The following is a 22,297-nucleotide window of genomic DNA, read 5'->3' as shown; positions in this document are numbered from 1 at the left end:
GCCACAGACAACATAGTTGTATGCATCTAACGACTTGTATGCCCGTAGCTTCTCACGTGTGTACTTACTGGGCCTCTCCACTAAAAACGTACATATATATCGGGCCACTGGCTATCTGGCCACGCACCTACATCTTCCACCCATTCCGTAATGCCACAGGGATCCGGGAGTCTGTTGCCATTCGTTGAAGTAAGTTTAATAATATAACATTCAAGATTTGCCGGTGATAACCCCGCAGCGTAGCTTGATAAGCCTGACACAACGCCATTCTCTGTTGCCAAGCTGCGCGCGCATTCTCGCTGACGCCATATTGTTTACAAACAGTAAAAGGGTCTATTAGATCTCACATTCGGCCTAGAGACGAGTCCGCGGGCGGCACCACCCCCCACCCCCACTGCTCTCCCAATGGGGAGGGTCAACTGAGGGCCGATGATTCGTAAAAATGCCAGGGCTGAATTTTGGTCCCAGTCCACCCCTGTGCACAGGCGACCCAGCGACGCGATCCCAGAAAGTTGAAACATTTTCAACTTTTCATCGCTGTCGCTCGGACGAGGACCAATGAACGGAGGTTTCATTCACTGACCAACGAGCGGACAGGATGCTCCGTACACCTCCGAGCAAACATGGAGGAGAAGTTGATTATTATTATGTTTTATAGTAAAATCAGAAGCAAGATTTCACATAACTCTAGCAGCACCTTGTGAAACATCATATCTACCGCTTTATTAACTCTGAACCGCTTAAATAACCTTAATTCCCTCCAACCTGACACAGCCAAACAAAACAACGGAAGTTTAGATTTCGCCATGGAACAGAACGCGTAGACGGTTTTGCCGCTGGCCGCTGCCGCGGATCGCCTCCCGTGTGTCGAGCCCTTATATGAGGAGGATTCGTTTTTCAGGTTTTGGAGAAAACCTAAATTGAAATTTTAAATATTGAAAAATTATTTTTTAACCGAATCTTCAAGGTGGAATTTTCTTTAAATCTGTCTTATTCATCATTTTCAGAAAGGATTTATTATGATTTTATTCTATTTATAACCTTTTATTATGGTATTTATATTATGATTGTATTTCTAGCTCCGACTTGCTTATTTGATCATTTAAACATTGATTTTATTTGGTATTCAATATTTTGAAAGATTGTTTAACACTGAGAAAAAACTTAAAGAAATTAAAATGACCAAAAAAAAAACCAAGAAAACAAAAACACTAATTCATCAGTTTTGTCTAAATCATGTGTCTAAAAAATAAATAAGCTGATTGATTTGCAGCATCAGTCACATTTAAACCAACACCAAGTGCCTCGTGGCAACGGTTAAGTACGAAAAACAAACCGACGGCTAACGGCGTGACCCGAACTCGAACGGACGTAAAACTAAAGAACTTCATAAAAACGATTTAAACTGTAAAATATTCAAGTCATGAAAACATGATTTCTAAAATCATTAAAAAAACTATTCAAAACAAAAATATTTCATGAAATAAATCTGAGCTAACTTTGAAGCTAGCTTCTGAAATTTCAAGATCAACTTTGCTAAATTTTAAGTTGAGACAAAATGTTTGTTTTGATTGAAGAAAGGAAACAAAATAAACGTTCAAGCTTCTAACAATAGCTCATCAGTGTCACCATGGTAACCAGCCACTTGTCTTCCCCTCCCTGACAGGAAGACTCAGACAAACAGCTGCTGTGGGAAAACAAGAGAAGCAGCAGAAGCTCTGAAGTTCCCACTGGGGAATGTTGATGGAGGAGACACAAGCAGGTAAAAACAGCCTCACTTCCTGTTTGTCCCGCAGCTCAGACTCTTAAAATCCAACATGTGATGCGGCTGCAACACGAGGGACGTTTTAAAGACTTTACAGGCTGGAGGAACTCACACGGGCCTAGAGAAGTGACAGAACGGAGCACACGTTGTTGCGATGACGCCGCGGGGTGAGCGACGTGTGCAGACACGTTTTCGATCCGGTCCGTTTTCAGGCTCAAGGGTTGGAGGCAACGACAAGTTGTTGATTTTGGTTGTTTTGTTGAGGTTTTAGTTTTTTTTTTCTTTTTGATAGAAAAACAGGAAAATAGATTAGCACCAAACAAAGCCTCTTTGATTGCCCTTAGCTAAAATAAAGCTGTTACTTAACTGGATTTTACATTTTCACTGAGGTTTTGTTTCTTTGTGAGGGATAAAAATGCCCAGAAGAAAGCTGCAGCTCAGGAGAGGCCGGCACAGATTCCTACTTCCGAGAGCGAGGAGGGCGAGTACAGGCACGCCATATTTATAGCCAGAGAGAGGAATAATTCATAGCGATCAAAGTGCAGATCCTGCTCCATTCCATCACACAGCAGATGTGGCAGAAGGAAAAGGAACATGCTTTCCCGTCGCTTGCTCTCTTGCGGTTTCCCAAATGGAAGTGGTCCCCGTGCTGCCGCTGTGTTGGTCGTTATGTGTTCTGCCCGCGCTCTCAGGTGGCTTCGCTTTAGGAGGCGAGGGCGACACCTCAGAGATGTAACAGGCTGGGAAGACGTGAGAAAAATCCTCCCACGCAACGCTTCTTGGAAATCAGAGCGACGACGGAATATCAGCTTGTGACCTCACAGCGAGAGGTCAACCACCCCAAGACGTATTCCAAAACCAAAGTGCATGATGGGACCCCCGCACACGCGTGGGAAATACCGCAGACATCATATACATCCACGCACTATAGACAGGTGCTGCCCATAGGGGCTGGAGTAGCAGCGGGCCGCCATCTTGGATGGGTTCCCATTCACCCCCCAGTGCATTTATTTCTACTGAGGAAGGTATAAACAAAAAAACACAATTTACTATGCTTTTTTCTGCACAGACATAAAATATGGCCAGATAATAAAAATATAAATATATTTCACAAAAATACATTTTTAAATCCCAACAGGTAGGCTAGAAACATAAATCCCATCTAATCTGTTTCCAATAGTGTGCCTGTTGTTGCATCCGTGGTCTGCACAGAAAGCGGGTATAGTTGCTCACCCTGCAAGGACTCCAGCTGGGTTTGGAGAGTGAGGAACCCATCCAATACGGCGCCAATGCTGTTATGCCCTCCAGCACCCAATGGGCATCTGCGTATTCATGTTTATGGGAAATACAGCCAATCGGATTGTAAAAGTTACTCGTTGGAGATTATATACTCGCAGTCAAATGTTTGTATTGAAATTAGATAATGTGCAAATGGCAGGAGATGGGATTTTATAAATATCTCATAAAAAAACTGAATCTGTGCACCTGCAGCTCAACAACCCAAGATGGCCACCACAGCTTATCAACGTTAACAAATAGAAAAACAGCTAAGTCAGTCAAATCTGAGCTAGAGGGAACAGTTCCCACAATTTAATTTTTATTTTACTTTTGTTTTTTGTACTTCACATTTTTATGAGTTTCCTACTTTACCTTCGTGGGACTTTATTGACTTCTTTTAGGTTTTTATTTTCTTCTATTTTTAAAATAATGTTTTCTAGTTTTGGCCAAATCAGGCATGCAGAAGTGACCAGGAGTTAGAGTCTGAAGTAGTGCAGACGGGGAGTCAAAACTTTCAGATATTTACAGATAGCAACGTAAAAATGGGCCAGGCAGACCATAATTTCTCTCTCTCTCTCTCTCTCTCTCTCTCTCTCTCTCTCTCTCTCTCTCTCTCTCTCTCTCTCTCTCTCTCTCTCTCTCTCTCTCTCTCTCTCTCTCTCTCTCTCTCTCTCTCTCTCTCTCTCTCTCTCTCTCTCTCTCTCTCTCTCTCTCTCTCTCTCTCTCTCTCTCTCTCTCTCTCTCTCTCTCTCTCTCTCTCTCTCTCTCTCTCTCTCTCTCTCTCTCTCTCTCTCTCTCTCTCTCTCTCTCTCTCTCTCTCTCTCTCTCTCTCTCTCTCTCTCTCTCTCTCTCACACACACACACACACACAAACACACACGCACATTCACCTGTCTCCATCTCGATACTTTCATCTCTCCAACTTCTACTTCCCTGTCACTCCCTTAGCACTCCCCCCACCACACACACACCCACCACACACGCACACACACACACACACACACACGCACACAGACATGTGAGCTCCTTCATCCTCTCTTTCACCTCTTCTCCCTCCCACACTTTTTCTCTCACTACTTCCGTGCATCCCAGCTCATACAGAGGCGCCTGTATCATTTTCTCTCCCCGCCCAATCACTCCTACACACACACACACACACACACACACACACACACACACACACACACACACACACACACACACACACACACACACACACACACACACACACACACACACACACACACACACACACACACACACACACACACACACACACGCACACACACGACCGACTTCCTGTACTCCCAGCTTGGACAGCCCTCTTCCTCTGGCCTTTCTGGGCCATCTGGAGTGCCAAGTCCCCACTCTGCTGGTCTCCTGCCAGCAACTGAGCCTCCCGGGATGAACACACCATCTTCAAGCACAATTTGTACGCGTCAAGGCTCTGCTGTGTGTCCGGTGACCCAGCTGAGTGAAGTCATTGAGTCCTGCTTTTCCCACCTCAAAGGAAGCCTCATTCTGCTGCAGCGACAGCTGCGCCCTGCACCTAACCGGCTGCAGGATGGCACAGTAATTGATTAAAGCTGCTGAGCAACCTTATTAGTAATTGCTGCTCTGTTTACGATCCTGTAGATTATTTGTCCTTGCATGAAGAGTCAAAGTCAAAATCTGGTACACGAGACACGAGAGAAAGTACAAGCAGACCTGGATCCGTTGGGATTTAGACAGAATATTAAATATTAGCACTCGGAGTCGGTGGATCATTAACGCCTGCTGTGGCCTCAAACTGTAGCTCACTCAGTGAAACGTTTCTCAGGCTGGTTTAGGTGTTGCAGACGTTTTTCAATCAGCTGGACCCTAAAAGTTAAATGAATGAAGGTCTAACGAACACCTTCTGAGAGTTTTGTTCAAATCCATCGTTTGATGTCAGATTTGTCTTGTCGGTCAGAAAAAGACGCTCAGCTTCCTAAACATCAGATTTTAGCTCAGTTGCCGTGAAACAGACTCAGTGTTAGCGACAGATGCATCGATTCTAGTTTTCAGAACCGATACCGGTTTCCTGGCTACGTACCACTCTGACCCGCTGATAAAAAATCCTCTCTCAGTGATAAAATAATCAGAAAACACAGTTTTAAATTTCGGATTGACTTGAAAATTGTGATTCTGGATGTAAAAGTGTCCACGGGGAGGGTCTGTTGTTGCTAGTTAGAATTACTGGATCTCACGGTGAGTTCACTGACCAAAAACAAAATCTGACTTTCATGTATTGGCCTGTTATGATAAAATAGTAAATGGCGTGTATTTGATATAGCGCCATCCTGGAACCCCCCAAGGCGCTTTACAATGCAATCAGTCATTCACCCATTCACACACACATTCACACACTGGTGGGGATGTGCTACGATGTAGCCACAGCTGCCCTGGGGTGCACGGACACAGGCGAGGCTGCTGAGCACTGGCGCCACCGGTCCCTCCGACCACCACCATGTTATGTTACGCACAATCCTGGCTGATTCCAATGACCAGCTCATTGTTTTGTTGCTTTTTTCGCCGTTTTTTTACATTTTGTTTCAGTTGGTTGCTGTGACCTTCCTAAAAACTCTCATTTACTGGTTTGTGAGGTATTTTTCACACCAGCAAAAACATCAGCGCCTGAATTAGACCTGAATTCAGAGAAAACTCACCGCTTCTAAGTCCGCTAACTTTTTTGTTCACAAATATAAAATAAAAGTGAGCAAAGAAAATATTTCCTATTTAATTAGAAATTGGGAAGGTCATTGCTAAGGAGTTACATCTATTGAAATAACTATTAAAAACATGATGCACAAAAATATCTCTTCTGGAATAAAATGCCGACTGAAGTTTTTGAACAACAAGCAACACAAACACGAGGTTTACTCCAAAAGCTGCGGCGTGATTGTCTACAATAGAAAGTGGCACAACCCCCACCTCAGGGTTAGCCACAGGAGGATATAAGAGTAAGAAGAGCATTAGCAAGAGTGGAACAAATCGGCTAATTTCATCAGAAAAGCAGGACAGGAGGAGCAGAAGCTGAGCAGCAGGTGGGTTCAGCTCAGCAGACAGAGAAGCAGGGATCTGATGTTCCTCGTGCAGCAGATCCCTGCAGGTCCAAGCTCTGATGTTACTGAGCTGAAAACAGCCAGGCATGAGCAGAAACACCCAAAAGGAAAACTAAAGAAGCTGCAGCAACAGTTCTGGGTTTAGAGGGTTAAAACCCAGAGTAATCTACACAAAATCAAAGTGTTCAACTAAACCAGCTCAAATGGGCTGATGATAAACTTGGTGAGAGAATAAAGTCTGTCTCACCAGAACACAAGCAGCAGTTTCTATAAAGGACAGGAAAACATCCTCGGTGCTTCAGGTGTTCTGAAAAATCCGCTCATAGAAGATGACCAGATGTCCTCTGGACCTACCTGAGGAGGGCTCCTAAATCCACCATGAAGCTCCCAAAGTGGTGACGAAGAGAAGCGCTCCTCCTCCTCCTCCTCTTCTTCACTAGTTGAGCTCGTTGTTTCAGCACCACGGACAGCTACCTCTTTGCTTTGTGGAGATGATGGAAGTTCACCGCTGAACGGCACCGCGCGCGCGCACACACACACATACGCACACACACACTCACACACACACACACAGAAACGCTTTAAGTTTGATGGCAGCTCGTTAATCCACCGACTGGAACAAACATGTCTCGCGCCGCGCCTGATGCTTTTAGGATGAGCGCAGCCAATCACGTCCCCCCTTGCTCTTTACTCTCGTCTCTGCGCATCCCGTCCCCGAACGGTCTCCAAGGACCGGCTCCTGCCGCGGCGCCTCCGGGCGGGTTCGGCTGCGGTAACAGTGACTTTAACGGCGGCTTCTCCTCCCGCTGCTACCGCAGCACATCTCCGTGGCTTTTGCAGAGCTCTTCCTTTCTCTTTGTCTTCGCGGCGATGGTGCTGATAAAGATGGGGCTGTGAATTTCCTCCCGCGCATCGACTGCCTCTGGGAGCGGAGCCGCGGGAGCAGGAGGAGTGTCTTCAGCAGTCCGAGTTCACCAAGACTCTTCTATTAGCGTTAAGCTCCGCGTTTTATTACGAATATCAGCCCTCTTTACAAATTAGAGGAAAATGGCGCGCTGCGAGTGCTTTTACGCAACTGAGTCGATTTATCAGATGGAGGAAGTCCAGCATCACTGAAATCATCACGAACTTATTAGTGATGATTTATGGTTCTTGGAGCAGCGCCTAATGGTCTGTGGGTGTCTGAGACAGACTTTCAGACTTCTACCCACTTGGCTCAGACACGTGAGGGCTTTAGTGGGACACCCCCAAAATTTTCAGTTGAGTTAATGATGTTGAGTAAAAAAAATAACAACAATAATAATATTCACACAAACCTGGAAAACCCATCAGCTTTCCCAACTTCTTTCATCCAGAGAAATATAAAATGATCTGATTTTAACTGTATGGGGCGCAGAATATATTTATACAAATAAACTGAAACTAATAATGTAACCATTTTTATTTAAGAAAATATATTTTTGTGTTTGAATCTAACAACCATGTTAAAAACTAAATATTCTGACAAAAAATATTTAGTTTCAAATCTGAATAATTACTCATTTAAAGACCAAATCTACTTTTTTTCCTGCTAAACTATACCTAACCCTAACCCTGATAAACTACATAAATGCGTGTCTAATCGTGCTGCAGACACGTGTAGTAAATAATTTAGCACTTCAGTGCATCTTAGTTAAAATTTAAATATTCTGCCTAAAACTGTCAGTGTTGTGCTGTTGTCAGGTAAAAACTCTGCACTGCATTTGAATTTAAATCTGACATCGCTATTGGCTAAGAGGTACCCTAGAATGTTAGCTGGTACCATATGATGTCACAATGTTGTTGTGAGCCAGTGTGTGTGTATTTGTTAGCGGCTCCGCCCTCTCGGTCTGCTAGGCAACAGCTTTTGTTGCATTTTTCAAACAGGAAGTGGGAGTGGAGTAATACTCTGGCAGGGGGTGACATGCTCTTTAAAAACCAATTGTAAATGTTGGCAGTAACATTTCAGAATCATATTTAAATAAACCTAAATCCAAACCCTCAAGATAGAACGTAAACATTTAACATTAAAACCATATAATTGAAATCTAATCAAAACGTATCAAATTTTAATAAAGTTACATTCCATTTGCTGGAGAATTAAATGGAAATGTTTATGTTGCATCTAAATGTTAAATGCCAAAAGAAGATGTGCTTTGAAACAAAACATTTGGCTAGCGTGCGTCTTATGAGTTCGTATAATGTATTCAACTTTGGATCATTTCTCAATCTACAAGCACATGAACACTGATAAGAGGTTTCAGAAAGTGCCACCCTGCTATTGTGGTCTGCAACTTCCTGTTTACATCAGTTTGAATGTGCATGATGGATAAGTTCACAACTGTTATATTTAGAAATCAATATAAAAATTAAACTTTAAAGAGCAAGTCACCCCCTGCCAGATTCTTACTCAACTCCCACTTCCGGTTTGAAAAATGCAACAAAGGCTGTTGCCTAGCAGACCGAGAGGGCGGAGCCTCTAACAAATACACACACTCACGACATTGTGACATCATAATGTACCATCTAACATCATAGTGTACCTCTTAGCCAATAGCGACGGCAGATTTAAACTCAAATGCAGTGCTGAGTTTTGACCTGACGACGGTGCATCGCTGACCGTTTTAGGCAGAATATTTAAATTTGAACTAAGAGTGTCTAAAGTGCCAAATTATTGACTACATTTGTCTGCAGCACAATCAGACACTCATTTATATAGTTTATCAGCAAAAAAAAATGGTGATTTGAAGTGACTTGCTCTTTAACTTTTGATCTGTACTTTTCTAGACCTTCAGATCTAGAAACTACTAATCTGCTTTTTTAGAATACATTTTATATATTTCAATTTTGCTCTAAATCTGCACGTTGACTTTTGGATATTTAGAGTTGAATCAAAATATTTTTTAATAAACTTTAAATTTTTTGATTTGATTCTAAACTTTTGTATTTAGCTTTACACAAATAGATATTAATGCGCTGTGTTGCATAATTTGAAGCCAAACGTAGAAACTGTAGCTGTTAATTTCTGAATGTATAACTTTTTAATCAGCGCTCTATACGGCACGGGCAGGTCCTGGCTGCTCGGCCGCTGTGCAGACTGTCGTGATTTGAGGTCCTGTCAGTCTTTCCACTGTGATGAGATCAAAGTGCCACTTCAGCACGTTGGCTTTACCAAATTACACTACATGAAATATTACAGCCCCTGAGCTGGTGCACATTCATCATACACAAGAAAAAAAAAAGGCCACACAATGAGCTTTTTCCATCTTGCTCTGATTTGAACTCAAAGATTTTGTCTGGTCATTTTCTCCGGAAGAATAAAAAGCATCACCGGGGAAAAATACAGCTTTTATAGAGAGAAGAAAGAGCAAAAAAGCCCTGAGGGATGAATATCAAAAGCAAGTATGTGAATAATTCATCCCATATTATAACATAAAGCCCTGCAGAAATATATATTTGAACCATTTTTAGCTAATTGAACTGCCACATAATGCCCTTCTACCCATAAATGAGGTAAAGTACGAATCTGCCTCTACCAGGTTGTTGCATTTTATGGTTCTGGTGATGAAACAACGTCAGATCTCACCTCAGAGCCCAGAAAATCAATTACAGTTCCACCAAGGAGAATTCATCCATCTCAGAGAGCTCATGTCTGCTGTCTGATATGATCTAATGGAGTCTGTTAGAGAGCTGATGAGATCTAATCGTCATTAAACTGTTGTACTAATAAACAGGGGAGTGAGAGCTGGTTTCGGCTCAGCTGCTGTTAAAACATCCCTGCTGCTGTCGGCTTTTCTCCAGCCCTGTTCCTTTCAGGGTGTGGCTGCTGAGGAGCATCTCAGGCTTCCTCCTCCTCCTGACTTGAGCACACCCCCCTCTGCTGGTGCAGGCTGCGAGAAGCTGGAGGAACACTAAATCCTGTCCACCGCAACACAAAAGCCTTTTCTTTAAATATATCCGTAAAGCTCCGGCGTGCAAGCGGGGCAAAACATCGCCCAAGTCCCAGAGATGTGAAGCAGCAGCCCCAGCACAGCAGCTCTCTGCTGGGACTGTGTGCTCATCGCTGTGAGTGGTACCAATACACCCGACTGGAAAATACAGAAAACCATCAGCAGAGACGGTCTGGCTCCAGCGAGGGAGGAGAAGCAGTGCACGGCTGCGGCTTTACGAGGCATTATTCATAAATTGGATTAAAATAATATAAATAGGACATTCAGGGATAAGATTACCCAAGAATGCATTGGATTAATCTCAAATCTGAAAAGTAAGCTGTGCATTTCTCAATAAACAAATAAAAGGAGTTCTTCACGTGCCGGCAGCTATTTAGGCGTGAGCAGGAGCAGGAAGGAGCACGTGACGGAGTCTCAAAGGCGATGCCATTTAAAAGGCGGCGGGGATGGAAGTGTCAGCTTGCGTAATGCGCTTTAATAAACCTGTATTCTGCAGGACAGCTGGAAGCTGATGGATTCTGAAGGTTGTGAGTTTTGACTCAATTCCCGAGCCAAAAGACAAACAGCCTCCTTGTGGCGCTCTCATCAGTTTCATCCTCTCGCTGCTCATCGCTCATCCAACTCTGGCATCTGGCGTTACTCATAATCAATAGTGCTGGGATCTGAAGTCTGCCCAGAGCAAACAGATGCCTATTACACAGCACCCACAGAATATTGCTGCTGCTGCTGCTGCTGCTGCTGCTGCGGTGACGGGTATTTTTATCTCACTGCAGGTAACTGGACGTTTTATGCTGCCATTCATCGTACTTGTTATTAAATATGTTGACATTGAGTAATGAGGTTCACAAATCAGCTGTTTCGCGTCCTCACCTGCTCGCTGTACTGCAGTCATGCTAACAGCAAAGTCCACCTGATGTCATTGTTTTAAACATAAACAGCCAGAGTGTTAAAGCTGCTTGAAAGACAGAGCCCACCTCCTGAAGCGTTTCCTGTTTGACCTCGTCAGTGTCTCCCGAGGTTCTGGAGGAGTTCTGGTTCACCCCTCTGTGCTGCACCTCATCTCGGTTTGCAGATATTCACCCAACACTAAATAGTTTTTTAAACTTCAAGCTACAGCTTTAACGTCGGTTTCAGTGGTTCTTGAGTTAGAAACTTGACCCGTTTCATATGTGACATCCCTCTTCTGCCCCCTGTTGACCAGATACGCCCCCAAACGTTGGAGCAGGTGGGTGTCCTAGGGGGCGCACTTTACCTGATTTACGGCTGCCGTGGTAGCGGTTACCTTTTCAGTTCGCCGACTGTCAATAAAAAGCACAAGAAGAAGAAGAAGAAAAAGAAGAAGTTTGCGATGTCTGCTGACATCATGGCGGAGCCTGGAAGTAAAAGTAAGAGAGTAACGCATTTGGAGATGAAGCAAAGAGCTAAAACCAGAGTAAGCATTGGCGTGGCCTACGCCAGTTTGAGAGAGCTAAAGGAGGCTACAAAACCACAGACTGATTGTGACCTGGCTTTGTTGCTACTGGACTTCTAAGTAATAATATTTATTTTTCCAACAGTGTGGATCTTTTTACCTCGAGGTTTATTTAACTATCAATTGGCTCATGTTAGCGTTAGCTCATTGTTAGTGCTAGCTACATCAGGGTTGTAATTCCACTTTCAACCAGTAGGGCAGAGGAACAGGAATTAATCATTTAAAAAACATTTATCATTTGTTTGCTTTTGTGAAACGCCTCATGATGTTTATCTTCAGAAGCGTGATATAAAAGATTGTTTCCTTTTCATTCTTTCACGAAACTGCCCTGTGGTGGAAAATGTCCTGTGGTTGTGTAGCACCTTCTTAGGGTTCTACCACCCCCCAAGGTATGGCGCGGTATGCCTCTCAGTTGCCGGCGCCAGCTTATCATTAATCAGATCAGTAGTTTGCTTCAGAACTTCTATAACCTCCTGCTGCTGGGCAGTAGTCTTAATTTTGGCCCCCATACCGCGCCATACCAAGGCGCTTCACAACACAACCAGTCATTCACCCATTCACACACTGGTGGGGCTGAGCTACGACGTAGCACTGACAGAGGCAAGGCCTGCTGAACACTGATGCCACCGGTCCCTCTGACCACCACCAGCAGCCAAGGTGTCTTGCCAAAGGACACAACAGCAGCTTTCTCTGGTTGGAGCCGGGATCAAACCTGCAGCTTTCAGATTGACCCGAACCTTTTTCTGCAGGTGTTCTGTAATAGATTTGCTGCCATTTTGGTCCAAGCTTGAATGGTCCGGTACAGGTGTCCAGGGGCGGCGTTAGGCCCGGCTACTTGGGCTCATGCCCCGAATGTTTTATGAAAAGCCCCGGATCTCAAACGCGGAAGTAACATGCAGTACCAAAGTCCAACAGAGAGGGAGCAGCTGGCAGTAGTTTGTATACAGCCTGCCTGAGCCTCCACCACTGAAGAAGAAGCCCTTCAGCAGCCGGCTTCTTCTACACTCTCTGCCTGAAACGCATGAGTGAAGATGGACATAAGGACGTTTTTTAGACAAAAAGTACGGCGACAGAACCCCAGCTTTGATGAGACTGGTGCTGACTCAGGTTTGTGAGTCTAATTTGAAAATATTTGTTGTGCTGCTGGTTTGCTTAAAGTTAGCTTATCAGGTAAAGTTGTTGGAGAAAGAAAGGGAATATTTACTATCATCTCACACTAAACACTAACAGGAACAATACTCTGCCCTGAAAATGCTTCATATGTAGCTTCAGATTAAAAATTATATAGACAAATATATATGATGTTGACTAGTGCGTGCGTGCGTGCGTGCGTGTGTGTGTGTGTGTGTGTTAAGCCCCGGATCTTCTTCAGTCCTAAATCCGCCCCTGCAGGTGTCTGCAGTCCTTGCAGCACAAAGAGCCATTTTTCTATTCGGTCAACCTGAAGAGAACTTGTTTAGAGCCGCAGCAGTTAAAGGACCTTCAGAAGGAACAATTTATTGTTTCTGAGAAATATATATGGAGGATTAGGCCCACCAGAAAAAACTTTGCTTTTTTTCTCTCTCATTTTCAAAGAATAATGTGAAAAGTCTGAAAAAACTCTAGTTTCTGTTATTAAAGTCAGAATTTTTTTCCTTTTCCATGAAGATATCTTACTTAGATTTTAGTTGCCGTTTAAAAAATATAATTTTATTGTTTTATAACTAAGGAAAAAGACTTTTGCATGAACAGCTTGGATACTTTTCTATGGGATGTTGACATTTGTGAGAAACACTAAAAAACATGAATAGATCTAAAGTTAAGGTGGCTCGAGCATCTGGTCAGGATGCCTCCCTGGTGAGGTTTCCTGGGCACGTCCAACTGGGAGGAGGCCTAAAGGTAGACCCAGGACCAGTGTTGGGAACGTTACTTTAAAAAAGTAATTAGTTATAGTTACTGATTACTTTGTCAAAAAAGCAACTCAGTTACTAACTGAGTTACAAGATCATAAAAGTAACTAATTACCAACAAAAATAACTACTTAGTTACTTTTTTCATTAAAGAATGCGAGAATTACTACAATAGTAAAATATAAATGACTATTGACGGGAACTTAATAAAATGTATGTCCAAATGTTTTTTATAAACCTGAATAATTTAAATAAATAAGTACTTAACAGGAGGAACTACTAACAGGAGCATTACACTTATCTAGACTATTAAAAGGTCACTGTGTGATATTTAACAAGACGCCAATCAGCTAACATTTAAAATTGCAAATAGAAACACCTGTATAGGTTCCCGAGCCTTTAAATGGTCTCTCAGTCTAGTTAAATTAAGAAATGAATGTAATTTTGCACAGTATTCTAATTTTTCCAGCTTCACATAATTGTGTGTTTTTAGCAGCATTTCTGTTGCTGGTAATCTAGTATCGGTTAAATAAATAAATAAAATCCTTTAAAATGACACTAGAAGAGGCACAAGCCTGATGGAGGACTTACATTTACTAACGTGGGTCAGACCCAAACACAGAAGAGCTGAAGCTGGGTGGTGAACACACACAGGTAGTTCTAATAACACCTGAGCTCCATGACGTCTGAGACTGATGCATCAGTGTTACAGCGGGACTAAAGACATGATCAGAAACAGGTTACAGCTGGATGATCTAGGAAGGTAGAAGATCAGGACGTCTGAGCGGTGAACAGGTGAGCGGACCTTCGGGATGTCCCACTGTCACGCTAAGAAGAGCACGGCTGCAGACCCGCAGATTCGCTGCTGCAGATTCCCACCTGCAGCAGCGAATCTGCGGGTCTGCAGCCGTAGACTATTTCATCACTTCTTCCTCGTTCTTCACGGGCCGTGATGCTCTTGGATGAAAACACCTACCTCTTTAGCTCCTGATCAGCTGATGACAGCTTCAACACACCGCGCTGCTTAACGCACGCATTTCCATATCAGTAACAGAAACGATCGTTTTGTTAAAAGAAGACGGTAATTAATTAGTTTGCTCGTTACAGAAAGAAATATTTCTTTATTAACGTGGTTATTTTAAACGGCGTTATTCCCATCACTTGCTGTGTCTACACTACAGCAGGCAGCGACTGAGACACTGAGGGTCTCCGCCCACCCGGCCAATCATCATCGTGTTTGTAAGTGCGTTACCGACACCTATCTCTCCCTGGCTGCAGCTGAAGTGTGGCGGTCGGAAAGCCTCACGCTGCTGCTCAACGTTCGACAAGCACATAGTAACGCACAACCTTCCGTCCCCAGTAACGGTAACGGCGTTGCAACGGCAGGAAAAGTAATTAATTAGATTATTCCGTAACCTATAAAAGAACGCCGTTAGAAACGCCGTTATACTTAAACGGCGTTACTCCCATCACTGCCCAGGACACGCTGGAGGGACACTGGGTGTTTCTCAATGTCAGGACGCCTGGCATTGTGAGGCGATGTCTTGGGAGGCCAGGCTTCTTGCTTATGAGGACACGGTCCTTCCTTGGTCAAAGAAAACGGTTAAATGGAACAGACTTGCATCACGTGGCCGCGGCTTCCACGGCGGTCACGTAACGTCACGTGACACGGGAGATAACGTTATGTTTTATATGTAGCTGCTTATACTGAGCCAGGATCCTCTAGAGGTTTCTTCCTGTTAAAAGGGAGTTTTCCTCTCCACTGTCGCTACATGCTTGCTTAGTATGAGGATTGTTGTAAAGACTCTGACACTAGTCAGTGACTTGATGCAATTTGCTGGGTTCCTTATATAGGAAACATTTTTTCTGATTAGCTTAATGAACTGACCTCAATTGGAATGTTTATTATGTGAAGTGCCTTGAGACGACTCTTGTCGTGATTTGGCGCTTTATAAATAAAATTGAATTGAATCTAAAAACAACATATTTAATTGGTCGACTTTCTTTTAAACTTGAAATTTATCCCCGAAGTAGCTGCCGGCTTCTGATCTGCCATCCTTTTGAAAATACCGCGGTGTATTGTGGGTAATTTTTGACCAAGGCTAGGCTACAAGACACCTCCCATGTATCCTTGCTCAGCTAGCTAAACGGCTAACAAACGGAGAACACACGCCTCGGTAGAACATGAACATTGGAACACGTCTTGGCGGCTCCCGATGACGTATCTCCTAGGTAACCGGGGAGGGGCCAAGACATCATGGCAAGGATCCTTGGCATTGAGAAACACTCATGGTCTCTCAGCTGGCCAGGGAATGCCTTGGGATTCCCCCAGAGGAGCTGGCCCAAGTGGCTGGAGAGAGGGAAGTCTGGGCCTCTCGACTTAGACTACTGCCCCTGCGACCCGACTCTGGATAAGTGGATGAAAATGGATGGATGGATGGATGGATGGATGGATGGATGGATGGATGGATGGATGGATGGATGGATGGATGGATGGATGGATGGATGGATGGATGGATGGATGGATGGATGGATGGATGGATGGATGGACGGACGGATGGATGGATGGATGGATGCATGGATGGATAAATGGACGGACGGACGGACGGACGGACGGATGGATGGATGGATGGATGGATGGATGGATGGATGGATGGATGGATGGATGGATGGATGGATGGATGGATGGATGGATGGACGGACGGACGGACGGACGGACGGATGGATGGATGGATGCATGGATGGATAAATGGACGGACGGACGGACGGACGGATGGATGGATGGATAAATGGACGGACGGACGGACGGATGGACGGATGGATGGATGGATGGATGGAAGGATGGATGGATGGATGGATGGATGGATGCATGGATGGATGGATGCATGGATGGATGGATGCATGGATGGATGGATGGAATAAATCTAGAAATACCATTGGTTCTTTTACTGTCATGGAGATTCATTAAGATTTTCTTTCATCAAAAACTGAAAATATGCTCAAACCTGAGTTGTTTAGATCCATATTTAAAACACAGGTTAGTTTATTTATTTATTTATTTTTTATCATTAAACGTTATTGAGACCCATTGTGACTCCAGAGCCGCAGGTTCTGAACCTCCTGGTGAAGCAGCAGCGAGAACTTCCCACACAGCTTTAATATTTAGGCCCGAGCAGTGAAGCTGCGAAGGCCTATTGTATCTGCTCCGTTTCTTCTTATTAGGCCCGAGCAGCGAAGCGCTGCGAAGGCCTATTGTATCTGCTCCGTTTATTAGGCCCGAGCAGCGAAAGCGCTGCGAAGGCCTCTTGTTTTTGCTCTGTTTATTAGGCCCGAGCAGCGAAAGCGCTGCGAAGGCCTCTTGTTTTTGCTCTGATTATTATTATTTTTTGTTATTCCGTGCCCCCTTTGAACAGCTTTTTGGGGACCTTAACATACCCCAAAACTCACAATATTTTGCACACTTGTCAGGCCTGGTGAAAAATTTGATATTTTAAAGGTCCCAAAAAAATCGCAAAGAAAATGGCTGAACAGCGCCCCCTACAAAGTGAAAAAAAACCCTCTCCATAAAGCTTAGTTTATCGTACAGTTATGAAATTTGGTACACTTGTAGTACTCAACAGTCCGCACAGAAAAGTCTCTTGCAACCATGGTCAATATCAAACAGGAAGTCGGCCATTTTGGGTTGAAATGGCAATTTTTTGCCGTTTTTGCCGTTTTTAGGGTCCGTCTCTGATTGGATTGCTCGATCATTTTTCGCACGATCGTCTCAAAAATTGTGTAAAATTGCTCAGAAGGGATGGGCGAACAAAATGAGATAAGGATTCTGAGTTTTCGTATATGTTGAAGGGGCGGAGCCAGGCCTCAAAGTTTGACTACTCGCCAAAAAAATTTAAATTGCTATAACTTCATAATTGAATGGAATAGAGTTACCAAACTTTCTGTGGTCATTTGTCATCGACCCACAAAGTAAATTGAATGGTCGGTTGATGACATCACACAAGCCCCGCCCCCTCAGGACCAAAAAGGTCAAGTTTTACTGTGAAAGATCCCAAATTGCCCCATTTCACTTAATCACCACAAATTTGGAGCTGGTAATTCAAGGCAAGTGGGGGTTGCTTGGCGTCACTTTATGGGAGTTTTCGGCAGAGGGCGGGGCTGTGGCGGCGCGGCGAAGTAAGGCGTACCGCCGTGGCCTTACGTTTGCCTCCCATTTCTTTATTTCTAAAGATGTCGTCACGAAACTTCTTGTGAGTGATCCTAGTCTGGCCCCCCAAAAAATCTGACGTGAACATCCGGTGGGCGTGGCCAATTTTCTGAAATAGCGCCCCCTAGGACCATTAAAACTGTCAGCCCCAAGCCATGCTTTGACTGAGGATTACGAAATTTGGTACACTAATGTGGTGTCTCAGGACCTACAAAAAAGTCTCCTGGAGCCAAGTGCAAAGTCGCACAGGAAGTCGGCCATTTTGGTCCAAGTGCGCGATTTAGTGGTTTTCACACACGTTGTTTGGAGAGTGATACTCCGTCGCCCTTTTCACCAATCACTTTCAAACTTCTGCTATATAGTCTTAAGACATAGAGGAAAAAATTCAACCGTCGGATTTTAAATAAGTATAAAGGTGTGGGCGTGGCTAAGCCTCAAACTTTGACCTTTCGCCACGCCACTCTTTTTTTCACAGCTCCTTATTGGACTCCTTTTACCCAATCACCAGGAATCTCTGGTAAATAGCAGCAGACAAGTTGAGGTCACTTGGTCTCCAGTACTGGAAGGTTTTGAAAAAAGGCGGGGCTTTGGGAGCATGGCGAAATTCGCCATCACGCCATGGATATACGTTTGCCTCTCATTTCTTCATTTATCGTGATATCACCTCGACCATTGTTGTGAGTGATCCTAGTCTGACCCCCAATAGAAAAGGTCAGCTTAAGTTTGTGGGCGTGGCCTATTTTCTGTATTAGCGCCCCCTAGGACCATTAAAACTGTCAGCCCCAAGCCATGCTTTGACTGAGGATTACGAAATTTGGTACAATAATGTGGTGTCTCAGGACCTACAAAAAAGTCTCTTGGAGCCAAGTGCAAAGTCGCACAGGAAGTCGGCCATTTTGGTCCAAGTGCGCGATTTAGTGGTTTTCACACACGTTGTTTGGAGAGTGATGCTCCGTCGCCCTTTTCACCAATCGCCTTCGAGCTTCTGCTATATACTCTTAAGACATAGAGGAAAAAATTCAACCGTCGGATTTTAAATAAGTATAAAGGTGTGGGTGTGGCTAAGCCTCAAACTTTGACCTTTCGCCACGCCACTCTTTTTTTCACAGCTCCCTATTGGACTCCTTTTACCCAATCACCTGGAATCTCTGGTAAATAGCAGCTGACAAGTTGAGGTCACTTGGTCTACAGTACTGGCAGGTTTTGAAAAAAGGCGAGGCTTTGGGAGCATGGCGAAATTCGCCATCACGTCATGGCATTACGTTTGCCTCTCATTTCTTCAATTATCGTGACATCGCCACAAAATGTCTGGTGAGTGATCCTAGTCTAACCCCCAATAGAAATGGGCATCTGAGATTTGTGGGCGTGGCCTATATTCTGAAATAGCGCCCCCTAGGACCATTAAAACTGTCAGCCCCAAGACAAGGTTTGACTGAGGATTACGAAAATTGGTACACTCATGTAGGGTCTCTGGCCCTACAAAAAAGTCTCTTGGAGCCAAGCGCAATTTCGCACAGGAGGTCGGCCATTTTGGTCCAAGTACTCGATTTAGTGGTTTTCGCACACGTTGTTTGGACATTGATGGCCCGTTGCCCTTTACACCGATCACCTTCAAACTTATGCTATGTACTTTTAAGTCAAAGGGGAAAAAATTCAACCGTCGGATTTTAAATAAGTATAAAGGTGTGGGCGTGGCTAAGCCTCAAACTTTGACCTTTCGCCATGACATTACTTGACTTAATAACTCCCATGTGCATGATCAGATCTAATTCAAACTTTGTCTGTGTGATCACTGACCACATCTCAAGATAACGACAATGTGGACAGCTGACATCACCTAAGCCCCGCCCCCTGACAACAGGAAGTCTATTGTTTTATGGTGAAATGCCTATATTTGTCCCCTCTAATTTAATGAAAATGACACTCAGGTCATACAGTGTCTTCATGATGTTTTAAAGACCATTCAGATCTGATAGCTTTCCAGAAAGGGAGGGGCTTTGATGCCATGGTGAATGCTGGCGTGACGCCATGACCTTACATTTGACTGTAACTTCCACAAACGGCCTCCGATTTGCCCGAAACTGAATATGGCAATGAACAATCATGCCCTTTAGCCAATGAGGCACAAACGGTTGGTGAATGTTATATAATGTCACCAAAGCTGACCTCAATGGGACTTTTCTGTAGTTGGTCACAGCGCCACCTAGATAACGTTATCCTTCGATAACTTTAAAAAACATGGTCAGAATAGCATTAAAGTTGGTCACTGTCATCACACCACCAGTGTGGTAAAGATAGAGGATTCCCTAGTGGTGAGACATAAAATATAATGGTGGAATCAAAGGGGATGCTGAGTCAGGGTGAGTTGCGGACAAGGTGGCCGTTAGCAGTTTCTGGTGTTGGGGTGGTCGACGTTTGTGTTCTGCGGACGTGCCCTGGTGCCCCGGGCTGCCGGCCAGGCCGGAGCGGCGCGGAGCTGCGAGGGCCGAACGACGCTGCTTGCAGCTTTAATTATTTTTTATTATTCCGTGTCCGCTTTGAACGGCTTTTTGGGGACCTTAACATACCCCAAAACTCACAATATTTTGCACACTTGTCAGGCCTGGTGAAAAATTTGATATTTTAAAGGTCCCAAAAAAATCGCAAAGAAAATGGCTGAACAGCGCCCCCTAGAAAGTGAAAAAAACCCCTCTCCATAAAGCTTAGTTTATCGTACAGTTATGAAATTTGGTACACTTGTAGTACTCAACAGTCCGCACAGAAAAGTCTCTTGCAAGCATGGTCAATATCAAACAGGAAGTCGGCCATTTTGGGTTGAAATGGCGATTTTTTGCCGTTTTTGCCGTTTTCAGGGTCCGTTTCTGATTGGATTGCTCGATCATTTTTCGCACGATCGTCTCAAAAATTGTGTAAAATTGCTCAGAAGGGATGGGTGAAAAAAATGAGACAAGGATTCTGACTTTTCGTATATGTTGAAGGGGCGGGGCCAGGCCTCGAAGTTTGACTGCTCGCCAAAAAAATTTAAATTGCTATATCTTCATATCTGTATGGAATAGAGTTACCAAACTTTCTGTGGTCATTTGTCATCCACCCACAAAGTAAATTGAATGGTCGGATGATGACGTCACACAAGCCCCGCCCCCTCAGGACCAAAAAGGTCAAGTTTTACTGTGAAAGGTCCCAAATGGCCCCATTTCACTCAATCACCACAAATTTGTAGCTGGTAACTCAAGACAAGTGGGGGTTGCTTTGCGTCACTTTATGGGAGTTTTCGGCAGAGGGCGGGGCTGTGGCGGCGCAACGAATTCAGGCGTACCGCCGTGGCCTTACGTTTGCCTCCCATTTCGTCATTTCTAAAGATATCGTCACGAAGCTTCTTGTGAGTGATCCTAGTCCGGCTCCCCAAAAGATCTGATTGGAAGATCCGGTGGGCGTGGCCTATTTTCTGAAATAGCGCCCCCTAGGACCATTAAAACTGTCAGCCCCAAGCCATGCTTTGACTGAGGATTACGAAATTTGGTACACTAATGTGGTGTCTCAGGACCTACAAAAAAGTCTCTTGGAGCCAAGTGCAAAGTCGCACAGGAAGTCGGCCATTTTGGTCCAAGTGCGCGATTTAGTGGTTTTCACACACGTTGTTTGGAGAGTGATGCTCCGTCGCCCTTTTCACCAATCGCTTTCAAACTTCTGCTATATACTCTTAAGACATAGAGGAAAAAATTCAACCGTCGGATTTTAAATAAGTTTAAAGGTGTGGGCGTGGCTAAGCCTCAAACTTTGACCTTTCGCCACGCCACTCTTTTTTTCACAGCTCCCTATTGGACTCCTTTTACCCAATCACCAGGAATCTCTGGTAAAAGGCAGCAGACAAGTTGAGGTCACTTGGTCTTCAGTACTGGAAGGTTTTGAAAAAAGGCGGGGCTTTGGGAGCATGGTGAAATTCGCCATCACGCCATGGAAATACGTTTGCCTCTCATTTCTTCATTTATCGTGATATCACCTCGAAATTTGTTGTGAGTGATCCTAGTCTGACCCCCAATAGAAATGGTCAGCTTAAGTTTGTGGGCGTGGCCTATTTTTTGAATTAGCGCCCCCTAGGACCATTAAAACTGTCAGCCCCAAGCCATGCTTTGACTGAGGATTACGAAATTTGGTACACTAATGTGGTGTCTCAGGACCTACAAAAAAGTCTCTTGGAGCCAAGTGCAAAGTCGCACAGGAAGTCGGCCATTTTGGTCCAAGTACTCGATTTAGTGGTTTTCGCACACGTTGTTTGGAGAGTGATGCTCCATCGCCCTTTTCACCAATCACCTTCAAATTTCTGCTATATACTCTTAAGACATAGAGGAAAAAATTCAACCGTCGGATTTTAAATAAGTATAAAGATGTGGGCGTGGCTAAGCCTCAAAGTTTGACCTTTCACCATTACATTACTTGACTTAATAACTCCCATGTGCACAATCAGATCTATTTCAAACTTTGTCTGTGTGATCACTGACCACATCTCAAGGCAAAAATTATTGTGGACAGCTGACATCACCTAAGCCCCGCCCCCTGACAACAGGAAGTCTATTGTTTTATGGTGAAATGCCCATATTTGTCACCTGTAACTTAGTGAACATGACACTAAGGTCATACA

The 22,297-nt window shown here is 44.2% G+C and overlaps 1 protein-coding gene across 3 annotated transcripts in view; it reads right to left on the bottom strand.

The window, feature by feature from the left end:
* LOC107382095 (carbohydrate sulfotransferase 8) overlaps positions 1-22,297 on the bottom strand; it is a 359,617-nt gene that overhangs the window by 279,482 nt on the left and 57,838 nt on the right. Inside the window, exon 1 of one of the 3 annotated variants that reach the window (XM_054732606.2) lies at positions 6,481-6,715. The exons of 1 other annotated variant lie outside the window; for it this stretch is intronic. In XM_054732606.2, the coding sequence (XP_054588581.1) occupies positions 6,481-6,506 (26 nt within the window). In that variant the 5' untranslated portion in view covers positions 6,507-6,715. Of the gene's footprint in view, positions 1-6,373; positions 6,716-22,297 lie in introns of those variants that run through there. One more of the 3 variants, XM_015954083.3, reaches the window with a different exon arrangement.

The sequence above is a fragment of the Nothobranchius furzeri genome, chromosome 9 (assembly GCF_043380555.1).
Source record: "Nothobranchius furzeri strain GRZ-AD chromosome 9, NfurGRZ-RIMD1, whole genome shotgun sequence".
NCBI lineage: Eukaryota > Metazoa > Chordata > Actinopteri > Cyprinodontiformes > Nothobranchiidae > Nothobranchius > Nothobranchius furzeri.
This window is presented reverse-complemented; position numbering and strand designations above follow the sequence as displayed.